This window comes from Chlamydotis macqueenii, chromosome Z, assembly GCF_036417535.1.
Source record: "Chlamydotis macqueenii isolate bChlMac1 chromosome Z, bChlMac1.mat, whole genome shotgun sequence".
Lineage (NCBI taxonomy): Eukaryota > Metazoa > Chordata > Aves > Otidiformes > Otididae > Chlamydotis > Chlamydotis macqueenii.
Window position 1 is genome coordinate 75,281,994 of NC_141593.1, and position 21,774 is coordinate 75,303,767.

The 21,774-nt window shown below is 42.2% G+C and overlaps 1 protein-coding gene across 4 annotated transcripts in view; it reads left to right on the plus strand.

Moving 5' to 3' along the window:
* The window catches only part of RASGRF2 (Ras protein specific guanine nucleotide releasing factor 2), a 132,891-nt gene that overhangs the window by 39,808 nt on the left and 71,309 nt on the right, over positions 1-21,774 (plus strand). For all 4 annotated transcript variants that reach the window (XM_086770758.1, XM_086770760.1, XM_086770759.1 and 1 more), the window contains exons 2-8: positions 2,146-2,252; positions 14,446-14,593; positions 15,183-15,272; positions 16,957-17,210; positions 19,300-19,379; positions 19,838-20,031; positions 21,537-21,646. In XM_086770758.1, the coding sequence (XP_086626884.1) occupies positions 2,146-2,252; positions 14,446-14,593; positions 15,183-15,272; positions 16,957-17,210; positions 19,300-19,379; positions 19,838-20,031; positions 21,537-21,646 (983 nt within the window). The remainder of the gene's footprint in view (positions 1-2,145; positions 2,253-14,445; positions 14,594-15,182; positions 15,273-16,956; positions 17,211-19,299; positions 19,380-19,837; positions 20,032-21,536; positions 21,647-21,774) is intronic.

Consider the following 21,774-nt stretch of genomic DNA (forward strand, 5'->3'; position numbering starts at 1 on the left):
TGCTTGTCTACATTTGTGTCTTTATTCTAATTTTATATGTCAGCAGCTTTATGAAACACAAATAACTTGTTACATAAAATGCAGCTCCAAATGGTGTGATTTATCTTTAAATATACTTTTAAAAATAGACTACTCCAGTCTATAAACAGAGCACATTTGTAGGTAATATTGCTGCACTTTTTACTGTCTTACAGGTTGTTTTCCGATGCACTGTGTTGTCACAAAAGTTTTTATCTATTACTGAGAATCCTATGGATCTGTTTAAATGTTTCTTTCTAGTCATGGTATTTAAGGTTAAGTGAAAAACTGCTGAAAAACCAATTGTATAGGATTGTTCTTCTAATGATTTATTGATCTATGCATGCACTGGAGTTGTTTCATATCTGAAAGTTAACACATCTGAGCCTGGGTTTGCTTTGTATAGCCTGTTAAATGTGAACGGTGCTTCTTATTTTGCCTTCTTTCTGTTTTGCTGGTGTGTTGCTAAACCCGCAGTACTTGTGGTCTTCTGTATGAAGTGCTTTGTATACACATAACAATTTCTAGTAAAAATAAAGCACAGATGAATAGTTTTCTCTTTATGGAATGCCATCATATGTACTCATGTTATCCGAAAAGAAGCCAGACATTCGAATATGCTCAGATGCACAGAGGCAGCTGGGTTATGTAAATGTGAGGTCTCCAGGCACAAACCTCAGTGCAAGTACAGGTGCAGAGAGCGCTGTCACCAGCCCAGCGGCTCCAGTGCACCTGGGGTGTACTGAACCTGCTCTGTGCACGCTGCGCAGCTGACTTACGTCTTGTGCATGTGCAGCAGGCTGCCAGATGTTTCAGAAGGGGCCAATAAATGGCTGAAATAATCTCTTTTTATATGGTCAAAATTCATTATCAGTGTTGACAATATCTGCAGCCAATTCTCCGCAGGTAAAATTCCATCCCTTCCGTTTCTGTTTATGCTTGTGTTCCTCCTGCCTTGGAAATGACTTTTGATTCTGAGGTGTTTTATATTTGCTTGATCACCAGCATGGTGTTTGGCTCAGACAGATAGCCTTTTTCAGCTGAGCTGTGGGTTTGACAAGGAAAGCATAATGCTTGTTAACATCACTTCAGGTCTCTACTGCTATAAACAACGGCTAATGGCATGAGAGAACGCAAATTATATCCCTCACTCGCTGACTGGAGAGAGTTTGGAGTTTGCTGTTAGATCCCAGAAAGTGATTGCTGCCATGCGTGGTTATACTTGGTTCCCTGCTAGTGGGATAAAGGTGGAACAGGGGTTGAGAAATTCAAGGTAATAAAGAGAACTGAGTGATCTAGTGCAGAAAAGTTTAGCTATAAGAGCTCTTGAATCACTTTGGAGCTAATAACCAGATAGTTTTATGTATGGGCAGGTCTGTCACTGGTCCCTCTGCCTGTCAAACAGCTAGTGTTCAGATAGAGTATTTTCTCACATATTTTCATCTAAATTAGAAGATTTCTGTTTACTACCTGTCTATAAATTAGTATGCAAGCTATGCAAGGTAAGGTTGTAAAAGACCAACTTTGTGAAATGAGTTTCAAGGTAGATGACTGGGAGTTCGCTCATCCCTGGTAGATATCTCTATTATTACTACATTCTGAAGGTAGCAAAAACTTTCCTGAAATTCTTTGTTCTATGGAACATAGGTAAAGTCCTTCGTGTCAGAAACGCCACCAAAGAATATGACACTTCTTGTGTTTCTACATTCTTGTGAGGAAGTGGTGGCAGTACTAGATTTGGTATCCCATGCTGGCATTGAAGAAAAATCTCAGGTGAAAAAATACAAGGGAAAAAACTACAGACACCCCACTACAGTCACAGTATTGTATTGAACTGTAGAAGCTGCTTAGGGAATTATATTCTGTTGTCTTGTATGTGGGAGTTTAAGAACAATAATTTAGGATGAGTATCATGAAAGCTATTACCTTGATACACAGGGGAATATGTTAAGGATACAGTTTCAACTTCAATCCATGTTTCATGACTAATAGCTTAAAACACATCTTCCTAAGCTGGCAATGCTTGGGCTGTATTTAAAAAGTCAGGTTTGTTTTTTTTTTTCAGCTTAAGTATCTATTTTATTTAAAAGAGTTTCTTAACATTTTTTTTCTTCTTCTGATTTGCAGCATTACTTTACTGTTCTTTTTGGCCATGAAGGGCAGAAGCCACTGGAGCTCCGTTGTGAGGATGAAGTTGATGGAGACGAATGGGTAGAAGCTATTCACCAAGCTAGGTATGAAATCTGATTTTTGATCCTCAGCTCCATTTTATTGTAAATAAATTAACAGTAATTTGAAAATTTAAATTCACTCTCTGAACAGAAATAAATGTTGCAGTGCGTTATATGTGTATTGTTTGTGATTCATCGGTATGCTATAGGAAAAATGCCTTTATTATTTATGCTTATATCACTGTATTTTATCATTCATGAGTAATCAAGTTCCAACTTAGATTAGTTCAAGAAGAATATCCTTTTATTGGAAACAGCCCTTAGGATTAGTCCTCTGTTAGAAGCAAGATATGTTATCTGAATGAAGAAATAAGTGATCTGCCAAATGAATAAAAAGCTCTTATATGGAAATAAATGTAAGAAACAGGAGGTCAAACCATTACCGTGATAAAGTGCAACAAATAAAATTTCATCCTCAAAATGGAAGTCCTGAACGACAGTCCATCTTGCGAAAAGGGACATGGTCAGACTTCCAGCCATGCAGTAATCTTTCCCTGAGAAAAGGTCTGTGTGGCGAATGGGTAAGATTTACATATAATCGAAATGAAAATCATGTAACTGAAGGTTTGGGAAACTGGTTGCAGAGGCAAGTGTCTTTGCTGAAATGCACTTTCTCAGCCTCCTCTTGTAGACACTCACCTCAGTTAATCTACAGTGCCATGGTAACGCATAAGGAACCAGGCAGTTTCTGAGTTGCTTAGGACGTGAGCCATGTAAACAGAAGTGATTTTGCTTTATAACTAAAAATGAACACCACCAGCTAGTAGTTTTTGATTTAGAACTTGTGAAATGAGGATCTGAAGCTCTAGATCTTGTGTCACCTGGCTATCCAGTCTTTAGATCTGCATCCTCTTCTTAGGGTTGGTACCAAAGTGAACGGGGTGTCCTCCTTTCTTGAAAAGCTCCTGCTTGGCTGTCAGCTGTCGTATTAAGTGAACCACATTTTGCGTGGTAGCCCTCCCAGTGATCGCATTGTTTCAGGATTTGTGAAGCTCTGAACTCTCAGTCCATCCCGGGAGGACGTGACCATGAGCAGGCAGTCCCGTATTGCTGAGGGAAGAGGAGAAGAGAGAGTTCTTCACTTTGTTCCTGAATCTGGGTCAATTTCTGTTGTGGAATGTGACTGAAAGCAAGTGAAGAAATGAGGCTGACATTTTCTCTTGTAGTAACGGGCATTCAGGGGAAGCAAGATCCTACAGTTCTCTGCTCTCAGGTTAATTTTCTTCTTGTCCATTGCCTGGTGTAAAAGGCATGTAAGCAAGAAGAGCTTCATAATACTGAGTTAAAATTTCTCTCTGGGTAGTTCAGTCCATAAATGTAACACATATGAATTTTCAAGTCAGAACTTAACAGAAAATTAAGCCAATGTTAAACAACAGACAGCTGAAAATATTTCAACAACTTAAACTTGCTAAGAAAAAATTACTCATGAGGTTCAAGGTGGGAGAGATTGAATTTTGACTCCACCAGGAAATAATCACTGCAGCCTTCCGAAGATAAGTCTATACTGTAAGCAAGATCTGTCTTTATATCTCTGTGCCTTTTGCTGTTTGACTTTCTGTCGTAGTTCAGCCCCGATCGGGACCAGACTACACAGTCTCTCTCTCTCACTCCCTCGACCCTCTGAAAGAATAGGAGGAGATGATATAAGAAAAATGGCTCAAGGTTTGAGATAAGGTCGGGGAGAAATCCTTAAAGTTACTGTTACGGGCAAAACAGACTCGACTTGGGGAAAACTATTCATTTATTTCTAAAATTAGCAGGAGAATGAGACAGAGAACAAGATAACCTCCCCCACCCCTCCCTCTTCCCAAGCTTAACATTATCTCTACTACCTCCCCTCCTGAGCGGCACGGGGGGGGGAAAAGGGAATGGGGGTCGTGGTCAGTTCATCACGCGTTGTTTTATGCCGCTGTATCATCGTCAGGGGAAGAACTCCTCACATTCCTCCTCTGCTCCAGCGTGGGGTCCCTCCCACGGGCCACAGTCCTTCGTGGAACTGCTCCGGTGTGGGTCATCTCTTCCATGGCGTGCAGTCCCTCTAGAACAGCTGTCCCAGCGGGCCCTCCACGGGCCACAGCCTCCTTCAGGTCTCCACCTGCTCCGGCGTGGGGTCCTCCACGGGCTGCAGGTGGATCTCTGCCCCTCCGTGGACCTCCATGGGCTGCAGGGGGACAACCCGCTCCACCATGGTCATCACCACAAGTTGCAGAGGAATCTTGGCCAGGAGCCGCATTACTCCTCCCTCTCCTTCTTCACTGACCTTGGCGTCTGCTGCCGTTCCTCACAACAGGCTGGCAGACGCCTCTCAGGATCGTTTTTACATCTTGATCACTTCTCATCTCCTCTCCACTTCTTGCAGCCGGGCCGAGCCGAGTTGGGCCCAGTCGGCTGCCCGGCGGGAGGCCAGAGGGTGAGGCCTGCAAGGCCCATGAGGCTCGCGCTTCCTCCTCTCTGCCCCCGCTCAGCTGCTTCACCTCTCTCTTTTTTTTTCCTGTTTTCCCCTACTTAAATACATTATCGCAGAGGCGTTATCACGGGACATTCTGCTACCAATCGGCTCGGCCTTGGCCAGCAGCGGGTCCGCCCTAGGCCCAGCCGAGTCCCCTGAACAAAGGGGAGCGACTTCTAGCAGTTTCCTACAGAACCTACCACCTTAGGCCCCCCCTCACTAACAAAACCAGAACACTTTCTTTCCACTTTACTTTTGCCTATCTGAAATGACAGTCCTAATAATATCACTGTGGACACCACTGTGAAGGATATTCTCATGGTCCTATGTCATTTGAGAGATTTTCTTATTCTACTTCTCTGCATAGATCTCTGAATTTCTTGACAAAATTTTACAGGGACTTGAGCATGACTTTTCTTGTTCTAGTGTCCTTTTCTTGTACAAAATATCAACAAGTGACAAAAAATAATTCTGAAATTTAGTTATACAACATACAATGTTGTACACTACTGTGGTTACCTCATTGTTCTGATGCTTTTCCACTTCAGTAGAAACTGCTTTTATTTGCTTTATATCACGTCTAGCAGAACAACTTGGAGTTGCACAATTAGTTACTTAACCACTGGGTCTTTTAAAAAAAGGGTATCTAACAAAGAAGTGGTTTTAAGCTGTTGCGTAAGATTTTTCTTGCTAACTTAATTAAACAAAATAAAACAGATTTGCTTCAGGGATTAAGTTTTGCCTGCATTGTGGTTTACTCTTTTTTATTTGACACAAATTGGACAACCTTTAGCAACTTCTTCTGTATCAGTATTCATTTGAGGCTAGCCTAAGACGTTTCTGACCCTTCTCTCAAGTTCTTGTTATGAATTGTTAAATGACATTTTGTGTAGCCCTTTGAAGATACTTTGTGTTTCTTAAGTAAAAATTCTAAAAGGTATTGAGTACGTTCTCCCTACCTTTAAATTGAAAATAGGCCTGGGAACATCTTGTTCTGTGTGAATATGTTGGCATTTGTGAAATAGAAATATTTAATTGCTTTCTGGAGGGTCTCATACTCATGAGTAGCTACGGTAATACATGTTTTAGCTGAAAAGTAGTTGAGGATATTTTTCTTTTTTCCTTCTTTTTTTTTTTCTTTTCTTACATTGACGTATACAAAAATCTAATTTTGGATTGCTTTTCATGACTTTTTGCCAAATACATGTTTGCAGCCCTCAAAATCTCTTCCATGTTTTATTTATTTTGCAAGTTATAAACAGACTGTTGAAAAAATAACATTTATGATCTCACTGCACCCCATGTCCCAGTCTGGATAAACAGGTATTTTATTTGGATACAAATTCATAATTAAAGGATTTTTTGCTTTTCTTGGAAGATTTCACTGTGGATGAGATGCTACTGCTTATCGTTTGGGGAGTACCCTGCACACTCTTTGAGAACCAACAGGCTCTTGCACACTGTGGCTAGATGCTGCATTGCTTGTGGTCCCATTCATAGTGCCCTCTCCTCATTTGAGAGAAACTGTTTGCCTTGTGAGCTTGCAGTGGGAGATGCAATTCAGTATATTTTAGTTGGACTCCATTGTGATTCCACATGCTTATGAACTTTTCATCTCTTTCCATTTTATTTGAATTCTCAGTGTTTCGAGCTCTCAGTAATCCCAGGTGGCAGAGTAAGGTTTGCATCTTCTGAGTTCCATTTCTGGGCTGGAGGGATTTATTCTTGGCAAATCATAAGTCCTCCATCAGTGACTGTATGTGGAAGTTCTATTTTGGGCTTTGTTCGGTTATGAAAAAAATCTATTTTGCCCTCAATATACTGAGGTGAACTTTTCACCCTGTCTTAAAAATTCTTCTATGGTTTTAATTTTTTTTGCATTTAACTCAAAAACTTTTATGCTTTCTTTTTTATATAGATGTAGTATTCACCAAATTTCTTGGCCTTTTCTGCTTTAGCTTGTTGGAAAGTCTTAAATTAAGTGCTTCAGGCTGTCGTTTCTTGTATGCTTTAGTCCTGCATGAACCCACGTTGCTGCTGAGGGACACAGCTTTCTCATAAGACGCCATTCATTCCCACGCCTTTTCCAATGCTTTTGTCATGCAGGCACGAGTGTGAACTTAATTGGGAAACTGATTTGCACTAAAAGGAGTTATGTTTTGTTTATTTTTTGCCAGCTTAGTTTTGATCTGTCTCATTCCTCCAGGTCTGTTCACTGCACATCCACGCAGCACACCTGGGTTCACTGCACGAGGGAGATGGAAGTGCATGGGTGGGATGTGGTGTAGGTCAGAGCTGCCTGGAAGGCTGGTGTCTCTCCTGTCATAGCCCTGGGGTAGGGGGCTTGTTTCTCTGGCCAAGTTATTGGGGTTCCCCATTGTGGCCCTTCCTGTTTGTGGAGATGGGCCTTTCATGGGCTGGTCTTGTGACAGCCTTGGCAGCAACCAACCAGATAGGAGGCATAGTTTCTCTGGATTAGGTTATTTGGGTTACAGCAGCTACCATCATTCCTCTGTGCTCCCCTGTGTTGGTTAAGATCAGCCTTTTATCACACACACTAACATTGCTTACTAGAAGTGACCATACCTCCTGAGCTCCTTGCACAGAACTTCGTAGAAATCTGTTTTATCTCCTAGAAGAGCTGTGTCCCTGGAGCAGATATCTCAGTGCTCCTGCAAAGAGCTCCTTAACTCCCTCAGAGGAGCTAGTTGGTCTTGGCATACAGCACTTCAGATAGCTGTTGTAGTTTAGCCCCACTGGGGACCACGCCACACAGTCTCTCACTCACTTCCCCCACTCACCGAGGGAATGGGGGAGAGATAATAAAACAAACAATAGAATATAACAAAAAGGCTCCAGGTTTGAGATAAGGACAGGGAGAGATCATTCAAGCTACCTTTATGGGCAAAACAGACTTGACTTGGGGAAAACTATTTACTTATTACAAAAACCAAAGCAGGATAATGAGAAAGAGAACAAAGTAACTTCCCCTCACCCCTCCCTCTTCCTGGGCTTGACTTTAAGCTAACTTATCTCTACCTCTTTTCCCTCCCAAGTGGCACAGGGGGGAATGGGGAATGGGTGTTATGGTCAATTCATCACATGTTGCTTTCCACTGCTCCTTCCTCCGCAGAGGAAGAACTCCTCACATTCTTCCCCTGCTCCGGTCCCTCCCACGGGTACAGTCCTTCACCAACTGCCCCAGCGTGGACCCTTTTTCCACAGGGTGCAGTCCCTCCGCAACAGGCTGCCCCAGCGCGGGCCCTCTGCTCCTGCGGGGGCCTCCGTGGGCTGCAGGGGCACAGCCGGCCTCACCAGGGGCTGCACCACGGGCTGCAGGGGAATCTCTGCCCGCAGCACCATTGCTGCTCCCCCTCCTGCTTCACTCCTCTCGGCGCCTGCAGCCGCTCCTCTCACAAGAAATTCTTCACAATCTGCAGGCAGACGCCTCTCCGGTTCCCTTCACAGCTCCTCTCCACTTCTTGCAGCCAGGCCGGGCTGACTGAGGTCCAGACAGCTGCCCGGCAGGAGGCCAGAGGCTGGGGGCCGCAAGGCCCACAAGGCTCGCGCCTCCCCATCTCTGACCACCCTTCTGCTTCTTCACATCTTCTTCCTTTTTGTTTTAATTTTTCCTCTTTTTAAATACGTTATCTCAGAGGCGTCATCACTGAACATTCTGCTACCAATTGGCTCGGCCCTGAGACCCAGCCAAGTTCACGGGACAAAGGGGAAACCTCTAGCAGCCTCTGGCAGAAGGTGCCACCGTAGCGCCCCCCCCCCGCCCATCACTAGTGTGGCTACTGAAATGTTTCTGCAGGCTACTCCTCCTCTGTTAAGGAGTTTTATAGCTGCTTGAAGATGGTTCATATGGGCAGATACAGGCAATTTCTTTTGCATTCCAGATACCCAGAGCTATATTGCCTGTTTTTTTTAAAGAGCTGATAAGGTAGTGCATTGTGTGTTTAAAAAGAGTGACTTGGTGTCACCATAAATAGTTCTGGCCACGTCCAGTGCCTGGTGCTTTCAGCTGCCTGAGCAGCTTTAGAATGATTAGTGTAGAGAGATGCAATGCACTATAACTCTGGTCTGAATTCAGTACAAAAATCAACTATATCTGCTGGTAGCACTCCTGGAGCCTTTATCTTGGTCTTCTGCCACAACAAGTAGTCCCTAAAAATGAGGCAGTTGTTAAACTTTCTCCAATTTTCTTACCTTTTCTGAGCATGTCACCTCTTATTGGGTCTAAATGATGCATCATTTTTCTCAGTACTTTCTTCATTTCTTCCTGTCTCCACATGGTAGGTACTGGTCAATCAGCGCTTAAGGTCCTTAAAGGATCTGATTTGAGTCCTTTCTCTGCAGATTATAGTAGGAAGTAGCCTTCAGGATGCTCTGTCTTTGAGTTTTACTACATACTATTATAAAAAATTGCTATTGTATACTATTATAAAGTTGCAAGGGCAAGGCGCAGCAGGAGGAAGCAGCAGCTTCCTCAGAACTCTGAGGTGACCCTGCAGAAGCACTTTGCAGCTCTGCAGACTGAAGAAGTAAGACCCAGCACTTTGGGGGAGGCACTGGAGCCGTGCAAGGTAGCCCGACCAGCTCACGTGTTACCTAGTGCTACCAAGAAAAAGAGGCGAGTGGTAGTAGTGGGTGACTCCCTCCTGAGAGGTACAGAGGCACCCATCTGCCGCCCTGATGCGCTCTCTCGGGAGGTATGCTGTCTCCCGGGGGCTCGTATCAGGGATGTCGCAGAGAGAATACCTAGCCTCATACGGCCCACAGACTATTATCCACTGCTGGTGTTTCATGTGGGGGCCAGCGGCACAGCCGGCAGCAGCCTGAGAAACATCAAAAGGGATTTCAGGGCCCTGGGTACAACAGTAAAAGACTCTGGGGCACAGGTGGTTTTCTCGTCAGTCCTCTCAGGACGGGACATATCTGGCAGGTTAACTCGTGGCTCAGGGAGTGGTGCTACAGCCAGGGTTTTGGGTATCTTGACCACGGGGCGTGCTTTGAGAAGCCCGGGCTGCTAGGGGCGTGCACCTAACTGAGAAGGGGAAGAGTGTGCTTGGACAAAGGCTTGCCAGACTCATCCGGAGGGCTTTAAACTGGTGTTGCCAGGGGAAGGGGAGCACAGTTCAACCCACTGCTGTCAGCATGGCGCCAGTGCCAGCACTGAGGGTCCAGAAGCTGAGGAAGGATCTCAGGTATGTGGAAATGCACTTAAACTGTGGTCCAGAAGAACTCCAGCCAGCAAGTTGGCTTTGCTCGGGGCCCAGCTGAAGTGTCTCTATACCAATGCACGCAGCATGGGGAATAAACAGGAAGAGCTGGAGATGCGTGCACACGAGCAGGGCTACGACCTCGTTGGCATCACGGAGACGTGGTGGGACGACTCATACGACTGGAGCATCAACAGTATAGGCTTTTTAAAAAGGACAGGAAGGGGAGATGAGGAGGGGGTGTCACTCTCTACGTCAGCAACCGGCTGGAGTGTGTGGAGCTCTGCCTGGGGATGGAGGAGGAGCTGACAGAGAGCTTATGGGTCAAGATTAGAGGACGGGGATGGACAGGGGACGTTACAGTGGGGGTCTGTTACAGGCTGCCTGGCCAGGAGGACAGAGCAGACGAAGCGCTCTATAGGCAGGTAGGAGCAGCCTCACAGTCACAGGCCTTGGTCCTCATGGGGGACTTCAACCACCCTGACATCTGTTGGAGAGACAACATGGCAGGGCACAGGCAGTCCAGGAGGTTCCTGGAATGCATGGACGATAACTTCCTCCTGCAGACGATAGAGGAGCCGACAAGGAGGGGTGCCATGCTCGACCTTGTGGTCACCAACAGGGAGGGACTGGTGGGGGATGTGAAACTGAAGGACAGCCTTGGCTGCAGCAACCACGACACGGTGGAGTTCAAGATCCATGGGACAGCAGGGAAACTACACGGCAAGCTCTCAGCCCTAGACTTCAAGAGGGCGGACTTCGGCCTCTTCAGGGACCTGATGGGCAAAATGCCATGGGCGGCGGCCCTGCAGGGAAGAGGGGCCCAGGAAAGTCGGTCCACATTCAAGGAGCACCTCCTCTAAGCTCAGCAGAGGTGCATCCCGATGAAGAACAAGTCAGGCAAAAAGGCCAGGAGGCCTGTGTAGATGAGCAAGGAGCTCCTGGACCAACTGACAGTGAAGAGGAAAGCCTATAGAGGGTGGAAGTGGAGACAGGTAGTCTGGGAGGACTACAAAGAGGCTGTGCGAGTGGCCATTGTATTTGAGAAGTCGTGGCGGCCTGGCGAGACTGGAAGAGAAGGAACATAACCCCAATTTTTAAAAAGGGGATCAAGGAGGACCCAGGCAACTACAGGCCAGTCAGCCTCACCTCTGTGCCTAGCAAAGTCATGGAGCATGGTCCTGGAAACCATGCTAAGGCACATGGAGAGCAAGGAGGTGGTTGGTGACAGCTAACATGGCTGACCAATGTGGTGGCCTTCTATGATGGGGTGACAGCATTGGTGGACAAGGGACAAGCAATGGATATCATCTACCTGGACTTGTGCAAAGCTTTTGACACTGTCCCGCACGACATCCTTCTCTCTAAACTAGAGAGACATGGGTCTGATGGACGGACCACTCGGTGGATAAGGAGTTGGCCGGATGGCCACTCAGAGAGTGGTGGTCAATGGCTCAATGTCCGAGTGGAGACCAGTCACGAGTGGCGTCCCTCAGGGGTCCGTGTTGGGCCCGGCCCTGTTCAACACCTTTGTCGGCGACATGGATAGAGTGCACCCTCAGCAAGTTCGCCAATGACTGCCATCAACACGCTGGAAGGGAGGGATGCCATCCAGAGGGACCTTGACAGGCTGGAGAGGTGGGCCCGTGCCAACCTCATCAAGTTCAACCAGGCCAAGTGCAAGGTCCTGCACCTGGGTCATGGCAATCCCAGGCACAAATACAGGATGGGTGGAGAATGGATCAAGAGCAGCCCTGAGGAGAAGGACTTGGGAGTGCTGATGGATGAGAAGCTCAACATGAGCCAGCAATGCACCCTTGCAGCCCAGAAGGCCAACCGCATCCTGGGCTGCATCAAGAGCAGCGTGGCCAGCAGGTCGAGGGAGGTGATTCTGCCCCTCTACTCTGCCCTGGTGAGACCCCACCTGGAGTACTGTGTCCAGTTCTGGAGCCCCCAACATAAGAAGGACATGGACCAGCTGGAGAAGGTCCAGAGGAGGGCCACAAAGATGATGAGAGGGCTGGAGCACCTTTCCTATGAGGACAGGCTGAGAGAGTTGGGGCTGTTCAGCTTGGAGAAGAGGAGGCTCTGGGGGAGACCTTATAGTGGCCTTCCAGTCCCTCAAGGGGGCCTGCAAGAAAGATGGGGAGAGGCTGTTTAGTGGGGCCTGTTGTGATAGGATGAGGGGTAATGTTTTTAAAATAAAGGGAGGTAGATTTAGATTGGATATTGGGAAAAAATGTTTTACAGTGCAAGTTGTAGAACACTGGCACAGTTTGCCCAGAAAGGTGGTGGATTCCCCATCCCTGGAAACATTCAAGGCCAGGCTGGATGAAACTCTGAGCAACCTGATCTGGTTGGAGATGTCCCTGCTCCTTGCAGGGGGGTTGGACTAGATGCCCTTTGAAGGTCCCTTCCAACTCTGACCATTCTATGATTCCGTGATTCTGTGACTCTAAATTTATTTACTTGTCTCAATAAAATGTTAATACCAATTCATAGAAAGCTGTGGTTCGCAGCAATTGCTTCTTTCTATTAAACATTATCCAAGCCAGAGAACTAGATCTAGACTGGCTGCTTACAAGTTGTTTTATGAATTTTTCATCTTCCTTTGGCATTTGAACACTTTGGCACCATTTTCTTTAACAGAGGATTTTGTATACATGGGTAATCAATTCAATATTGAAACCTCATGCTTTTGGAAGGCTCCTGGCATTATGCTAGATATACAGGTTAGCACTTCAGGCATTATGATCTTTAACCATACACACAGAGATGAATGAAAAGAGTTGTTAGAAGTACATGAAGTTTGTTCCAAAATCCTCTGACTTTCCTTTCCCAGAGCAAGTAGGTGTTTTGAGAAGGAAAATGGATAGCCTATTCTAAGTTACTGTAGGTGTATATAGGCTTTTTCTAATTAACTCCTCTTCATACTGCTAATTATGGAAGTGAAGGAAATGTTGTTTGGTTTCCAGGCTGAGACTGACATTTTAGACAGCCAAAGCCACTAACTAGGCAGAATACACTAAGTACATCTCAAAACAACAAAAACTTTTCTTTCTTTTATAGCAAAGTTCTTGTTCCCTGGTAAAGCAGGACTGTGTAAGTCTGGCTTAATGCATTTAAAGAAGCTGAAAAATCTAGATGAAGTTTCTTCCCCTAAAGGAAGAAAATAAAAATAAAAAGAACTGGAAGAAAAACATCATATTTAATGGTATTCTGAATCTTACATGAGCTCTGACTGCAGCTGCTCTTCAGCCTTTGTGATTCTGTATCCTACTGTTTTCCTCTATCTTGAATAAATGCAAAGCCAAATCTGTCAAATTCTGTTTTGGAAACATTTGGTAGTGAAAGTTTGAGAAATTTTTGAAAAGGATAAATAGAAGAAAGGTCTTGTCATATAGCTGGATCTGATTTTAGGTAGAAAAGACTACATAATATTAAATGTAAATCAAGGTGATGCTGCAGGCACTAAGGAATGCATTTTCTTATATACGTTTTCATCTTCCTAATGTCTCATCATTGTAAAAGAACAAGTGCTAACTGTGTTTCTAACTCAGGCGCTTTTTATCATGTGCAAATGCCTTTTAGGGTGCAAAGAGATTAAGAACTATGGTTTCTGAAAAAAAAAACCACAGAATTTTCGCAAAATAAAAGGAATATTATTGGACAATTTTAAAGAACTAAATCTTGTACTTTATTACTGTTTTTTTTCCACATTTAAGATATATGGCTTGCTTGATGACAGATTTTTTTGCTTATATTTTACTTGTTGGGAGATGCCTAGAGTTTGGTTTTGTTTTTTTTTTTTTTTGCCATTGATTGTACACTATTGGTGTAGTTAAAATATAACAATAAATGCAGTAGAATTAAATTCACTTCTTATTCTTTTTATAAACTATTCAAGGAGAAAAAACTTTTTACTTTATGATACCTGTGGGAACTCATTCTAATTATTTTAAATCTAAGCTTGCTTTCCAGATTAGGTGTTGAATTTAACAGCTGTACTCAATATTGTCCCCCTCCAGTATACAACTGCAGTAGTACTCACTGCAGTGGCAGTAAATATATACAAAAAAAAGATTAACGGTAGAGGATGCACATTATTAGAATTTTAAAAACCTCACCGTGTTTAATAGCAAATGTTCATTTTTTTTTATGAGTGCTGTAACAAGTAGAAAGAAATATAAAAGGAAAGATGTGCAATCAAAAAATTCCTTCTGTCAAATCCTGTGCTAAATTGACAGTGGAAAAAGTTACAATTGTCAACATTTTCAATGATAGATCATAAAATAGCAAGAGATCCCCTGTCAGAGATTTAGGGCTTCATTCTGCCAGGTTTTGTGTAGTTTGGTCTTTATCATGTAGAATTATTTAACTCTCAGAGGAACAAGCTTCCTGAAACCTAGATAAAGAGGCAGTATGTCTCTGTAGATTTTGCTGAATCAAGGTCAGCAACAAGCACAATTGGAAGGCACTATTTGGCTATTTTTACTGACTTAATTGTTTTGTCTTTTAGTTATTCAGATATTCTGATTGAAAGGGAGGTGTTAATGCAGAAGTACATTCATCTTGTCCAGATTGTAGAGACTGAAAAGATTGCAGCCAATCAACTTCGACATCAGCTTGAAGATCAAGACACAGAAATTGAGAGACTTAAATCTGAGGTATGTGCCAATTGTAGTATGTGCATGCTTTGCAATAATTTTCAATATTTCTGTAATATTTGTGAAAATAACACAAGCCAGTGCAGTTACTATGTAGTAGTCCCGCTATGAGCCCTTGACTACCTGTTTTTCTTGGAAGTATTGAGGACTGTGAAACTCATTGGATTACTCCTTTCTCAGAGACTTTAAGATGACACATTGCTTTGCAGTATGGGATTGCATTATTTCCTTCCTGTCTTCATATGAGGAGCTTGATCCTCAACACATTGTCTTAGGTTGTGACAGTATTGTGGACTATTCCAAACTGCTCTGTTTCATTGATTGTTAAAAATTTTGTTGCAGTCCTGAGCTGATAAGGTCTGAAAGGCACGCTTGTTTTTGAGAGGAGAGCCATCTCTCTTCCGGTCCTTCCTCCACCTGGATCAAGAGCCATGCTGGTTTTCAGTTTATGTTCTTTTGACTAAATATGTGCTTATCATTCGTGCAGCTCTAACAGTCTTGATGAGGGGGAAAATACTATTCTGTTTGTTCTGTAACTAAGAATTTCATTAACTTGAAAAAGCATTTAATGAATGATTGGTTTTGTCAGATTATAGCTCTCAATAAAACAAAAGAAAGAATGCGACCTTATCAAGGCAGCCAGGAAGATGAGGATCCAGATATTAAAAAAATTAAAAAGGTAAATATGCAGTCTTCTGTACTTGAGACGAGAGTGGGATAGGGGCGGGGGAGGGTTGTGCTTGTGTGTTTTAGTCTGTCTAGTTTTGTCTTCAATTATTATTTCTTTAAGTACTCTCAAATATCAAGATTCCTTTTGCCCTTAGACCTCTTAAATTACATCAGCCTCAAGTGTTTGGTGTGTTTGTTACTTAAGTATTCATTTTTACTTGCAAGGTATATATTCCGTTTCTTAAAGAAGCTTGCACATTGCATTCAACTGCTTGTAAAAATTGAACTTAAGTAATGGCCTGTATCCTGTGGGAATCAAGTGTATAGTGATTTTATACTCCTTTTTTTTTTTTATAAAAATGCCTATAAGGATATAAGAGTATGACTTATCTTTTGTCACTGCAGCTTGAATACAAATACTGAAAATGCAGAGAGCAGTCTTGGTTTAGATTGTCAGCCAGTCTGTTTGATGGTGATTGTTCTACGATACTATGGCCAGTATTTTTAATAACAGGGACAGAATTGCTCCAAGCTGTATGGCATTTACATGGGCAGCTTTTGGAAATGTTGGTTAAGACTGAGCGTAACCAGCCTCCAGAGCTGTGCCTGTTGCTGACTCCCACAAATCCTAATGCACGAGCATGAATGGAATTCATGCTTGAAGATATCTGTATGTGTCACCCTTATCATCACTGTGTTCAGTCTCTTAAATTGCATAATACCCTTTATGGTATGTGGACTCAGTGTCTGACTTTTTCTGGGTCACACAGTCTGAGTCAGGATCAACACTGAGCTGGTACCCTTGTGTGAATTTTCCTTTTCATGTAGATTAAACATTGTAATAGAAGTTGGAAATGTCTCTTTTAGTAGAAGGAGAGCTCTAATTCTGTGTATAACTCACTGCATTCTACATCTGGATTGTTTTGACAATTGAGCCGAGTTAAAAAGTTATTTATTCAGAGTAAACAGCTACCAGTGAGATTTTGCATTTCTCTTTCAATATGAATGATCTTCACATTGAGATCAGGGCAAAGACATACCAAAATTTTATGTGACCGGATGTAGACCTTTTCTGTAATCTTTAATCCACTTGTAACTTCAATGGCTATTATGCTTAAGTAGATTTTTCCAGGGCATAGAGATACTTTTTAAGAATGCCAAAAATCTGCCTTTTGTAGGTAATAGTATTGCTGGCCTAAGTGTCTGATACTTTAAATATCTTATATTATATACTTTAGCTTTAAATACACATGCTAAGTGGTATTTATTCAAAACAGAAAGCAAACTGAGTTTAACTACTATTTCAGAATTATGTCACTAGCGATACTGAGCCTGTCTTGAAATGTCTTATCTGGAAGCATTGCACAATTTCCCTACTTTTAGGGAAATAAGAGAAATGTGTAAGGGAAGGTAAAAGAAGTTAAAAAATCTGCACAGTGTGTAACACAATTGTGCTGATAGGAAGAGTATATACAAGCATGTAAAAGTATATACAAGAGTATATAGCTTGCAGTAAAAAGTACCTTGATATCTGTGTGATATCCTTTCAGTCTGTTTTCTGGCAACAGATATCACCAAGTGATTTAATTAACAAACAGAAATTATATTTAGAGGGTTATTTCTACAATGAAGAGCTTGTGATAAGTTGTGTAATGTTTTTTCTCGTTCTTCCTTTTTGCTTGGTCCATTTTTAGGTCCAGAGCTTTATGCGGGGCTGGTTGTGTAGAAGAAAATGGAAGACTATTGTCCAAGATTATATTTGTTCTCCCCATGCAGAAAGTATGAGAAAAAGGAATCAGATAGTTTTTAACATGGTGGAGGCTGAATCTGAATATGTGCATCAACTTTATGTTCTTGTGAACTGTTTTCTGCGGCCCTTAAGGATGGCTGCAAGTTCAAAGAAGCCACCTATCAGTCACGATGATGTTAGTAGCATTTTCCTCAACAGGTATGGGGTTTTTTGTTTTCTTCTTGGGAGTTCCACTGACCACTTCTTCCCGTTGTGCTTCAGTTTACAGTAGTGAGGTCTGGCACTTGTTTTTTGGTCTGATGTCAGTCGTGTCACTGAGGTAGACCATATGTCCAGGAGGAAAAGGCAAGATGCTGTCAGTGATGTTGTTTGAAACCAGCTAGACCTCTTCACCTCCTTACATTCTATTTCTTCCTTTGCTAGAGGAAGGAAAGGACAAATCCTGCCTCTTGGGGCAGTTCTCATAATTTCCTGTCACTTTTCCTGTTTCCTTTTCTCTTAAGAGAGCAAAATTGGACTTAGTGGCCTCATCTGATCCAGATAAGACCCTGAGGATGAGTATGTCAAGTCTTCTGTTTTCTGCTGTTCTGCCTAAGGAGCCTCCTTCCCTCTCGCCTGTCTTTTCATATCCTAGAAAAAAAGAATTGTTCTTTGCATTAAGCATCCAAGTACTATAATATTGAGTATGTACAAATAAGCCAGCAGGCATCTAAGATTTGATACAGGATTGGGATTGCATCCAAGTCTGCCCCAAACTTCTAAGAAATATAACACAGAATCATAGAATAGTTAGGGTTGGGGGGGACCTCTAAAGGTCATCTAGTCCAGCCCCCCTGCAAGGAGCTGGGACATCTCCAACCAGAGCCCCGTCCAACCCGGTCTTGAATGTTTCCAGGGATGAGGCATCCACCACCTTTCTGGGCAACCTGTGCCAGTGTTCCACCACCCTCAGTATAAATATTTTTTTCCTTATGTCCAGTCTGAATCTACCTCCTTCTATTTTAAAACCATTACCTCTCATCCTATCACAACAGGTCCTGCTGAAGAGTCTCTCCCTGTCTTTCCTGTAGGCACACTTTAGGTACTGAAAGGCTGCTGTAAGGTCTCCCCAGAGTGTTCTCTTCTCCAGGCTGAACAGCCCCAACTCTCTCAGACTGTCCTTATAGGAGATGTGCTCCAGCCCTCTGTCATCTTTGTGGCCCTCCTCTGGACTCGCTTAAACAGGTCCACGTCCATCTTATGTTGAGGGGCTCCACAGCTGGACGCAGTACTGCAGTGGGTCTGACCAGAACAGAGTAGAAGGGTAGAATCACTTCCCTCGACCTGCTGGCCATGCTTCTTTTGATGCAGCCCAGGATGCAGTTGGCCTTTTGGGCTGCAAGCACATATTACTGGCTCATGTTGAGCTTCTCATCCACCAGCACTCCCAAGTTCTCCTCAGGGCTGCTCTCGATCCATTCTCTACCCAGCTTGTATTTGTGCTTGAGATTGTCCTGACCCATGTGCAGGACCTTGCGCTTGGCCTTGTTGAACTTCATGAGGTTCTCACGGGCTCACGTCTCCAGCCTGTCAAGGTCCCTCTGGATGGCATCCCTCCCCTCCTGTGTGTTGACTGCACCACACAGCTTGGTGTTGTCGGGGATCTTGCTGCGGGTGCACTCAATCCCACTGTCCGTGCCATCAACAAAAGTGTTGAACAGGGCTGGTCCCAATACCAACCCTGTTTATAGAACATGTTTCTTTAGTTACGAAACAGGCTTCCCTTTCATAGTTCATTAATGACCACTGTACTCTTTATGATTTCTCTTACAACTGGGATGTCCCTTACTGCTGTTGACCTCATGAGCTGAAGTACAATTTTAAGGTTCATGTTATAGAAAAGTTGTAAGCTTCAAATCTTAAACAGCAGGAGCTGAGAATGTAGATGACTACCACTGGCTCGAGGTTTCCTGCATCTTATTGATCTCATAAACTACTCAATGCATTGTCAGAGATATTTTTGGAAAACCTATTTATTAAACTGGAACATGGTATTTAATAGATGCTTTTGTTTAAAAGAATTAAACAAAATATGCTTTCTACACCAATTATTATATATTTTGTCGGCATACTACAGTAAGAATTTTAAACAGTGCAATAAAAGGAAGCATTTACTTCCATAATAATAATGATCTTCTAGCAAGTGCAAAATATACTAATAACCAGAAAGAGATGTTTCTCTGTGAATTGATAATCAGAAAATAAAACCACAATTGTCTTTTTCTTTGTTTAAATACTTGTTTTTCAGTGAAACAATCATGTTTCTTCATGAGATATTTCACCAAGGCTTAAAAGCAAGAATAGCTAATTGGCCTACCTTGATCCTAGGTAAGTTACTATATTTTTTTCTCTAGAGGTAAAGTTTTCAATTTTTTAAATTACTCCTAGGTCTTTTTTTTTTTTTTTAAAGACAGGACTTTTGAAAAGTCATTTTTTGATGGAACGTGTTTCCAGAGCTAACACCATGAGATCTGGTGGAGTGGGAGTCCCACGTGGGCAGTAATAATGACTGTCTTGCAGTGCATATATGAGAATGCCTGTGCTCTAAGCATTGTTTGGGCATGAGTCCCTGAATTTTTGGTAGTATTGTCTGATTACTAACTTATCAGAATAACCATGGTTTGGCAGGTGAGAAGAGCAGAGTTTAATGTTTCTAAAACCTCAGTTTTTTTGAAACAGAACTGATCATAGTAATTCCCTTCCATAGAACATAGTAGTTTTTTTTAAAAATGTATTTTGAGAGATGGGTAGCTGGAAAAAAAAAAGCATTTCTTGACTTTTTCTAGCTGACTTATTTGACATTCTGCTGCCAATGCTGAACATATATCAAGAATTTGTTCGGAATCATCAATATAGTCTACAAGTTCTGGCAAACTGTAAGCAAAACAGAGATTTTGACAAACTGTTGAAGCAATATGAAGCCAACCCAGCATGTGAGGGGCGAATGCTGGAAACTTTCCTTACATACCCCATGTTCCAGGTAGTCTGTGTATATTTTTTGTGACTATTTGTTTTTAGTAGTCGGTTGATTCATTTTGTGTTACTGACATTATGGTTGACTGAAGATTCTTCTTGCTCAACTAAAAATACTCTCATATAAATTAATTTAATTTTAATTTATTTCATTATTATACTGAAACTCTGCCTCTAGAGATCTTTTCTCCATCTGTACTGATTAATCTGTATTTGGATGTTGAAGGGGGATGTGGGATGAGGACCAGCGCCTAAAGAAAAAAAGCTGAGAAACGATTACTCGACTTCTTGCTGCAGGATTATGCAGCAGTCTAGAGAGGGAAAATGCAGCTGGTATAGCAACCTAGAGCAGGCACAAGCATTTTGCTAGCAATACATTTTGAAACTTTCCTCCCACTTTATTCTCTAGTGACCTGGTCTTTAGAAAACAAAAAAAATATATTGCAAAAGTTTTGAAAACTTTAGTATCCTTTTTGTCTTGCTCTGCCTGGATTAATTATTTGCAGCTGTTTTAAGAAGTCTGTGAAACATTGGCCTGATGATTTTGTGACTTTTACATTTAACCTAACATTTTACTCATCAAGAGAATAGTCATCCCCCTCAGTTTGTTCAGTTACTGGCAAACCAAGTAGAGTCAAAAAAAAAAAAAGGGACATCAGTGACAATTGTACCTAGAGGGCCATTATAACCTGTAATAAAACCTTTTTTTTAGCTTTGAGCTTGTCTATTGTAAAGTTTGGGGATTTTTTGGTTGAGCTGAAGCAAGGTCATAGGATCTTAGAAGGCTGAGAGAGGATCCTATTCATCTGTGATGGAGGATGTTATTGCTGATGACTTCACTTCAGCATAATAAGAAGTCATATCTCCATTTCCTCATTAACTTTTATTCTGTAAAGACAAGTTATACTGCGGTATCACTTGGTTTTGGTTAAAAGCCCTGAAACTGCTTTAAGTAATAATAAATTGATCTGGGTCCTTATGCTACCCTGTGGCCTTTAATATTAAAATACCTGCATATTCTTCAATGCCTGTTAGTGCAGTGTGAATTTTATCTAAATGCAAACAGGTCAGCTGGCATTTTCAAAGCCACAAGAAATTCAGATCCATGTATCCTATTAAAATTGAGGGAAGGTATGGATCTCCCAGGGAGTTTTGAAAATTTTCTCTATTGGTGCTTGGATAGCAGTGTGAAACAACGAAATTTAATGTCATATTTGTGGCTGCCTCTGATAGATCTTTTCCTTAAAATGTGATAAATGGATCTTGTGCTTCCTCAAACTGAAAACATACAGATGCTTACGCAGTCTCTATCACCCCAAAGTTCAGTGTTTTTGTCAGTAGTTATATTTAAAAGGTATGTATAATCATTTAGCTATGTATATTTATTTTAAAAATACTATGTTTGCAGAACTTTTCTGACCAAAGCAATGGCTAATATTTCGCAAAAAAAAAAAACCTGTTTGGAATTATTCCCTTAAGGATTTACTGATTTGATACCTAATTTGTTTTAAGATTCCTAGATATATTATAACACTTCATGAACTTCTGGCTCACACCCCACATGAACATGTTGAGCGAAAAAGCCTTGAATTTGCTAAATCTAAACTAGAAGAACTTTCAAGGTAAGTTTTTTCTACCTTATGTATGATAATCTTGACTCAAAAGTTTTGAAATAAAAACCAGTTTTCTTTATTTTGGTTTGATTTTGTTCTTTATTAAAAAATTATTTTAAGGAAAAGGATCAAAACCA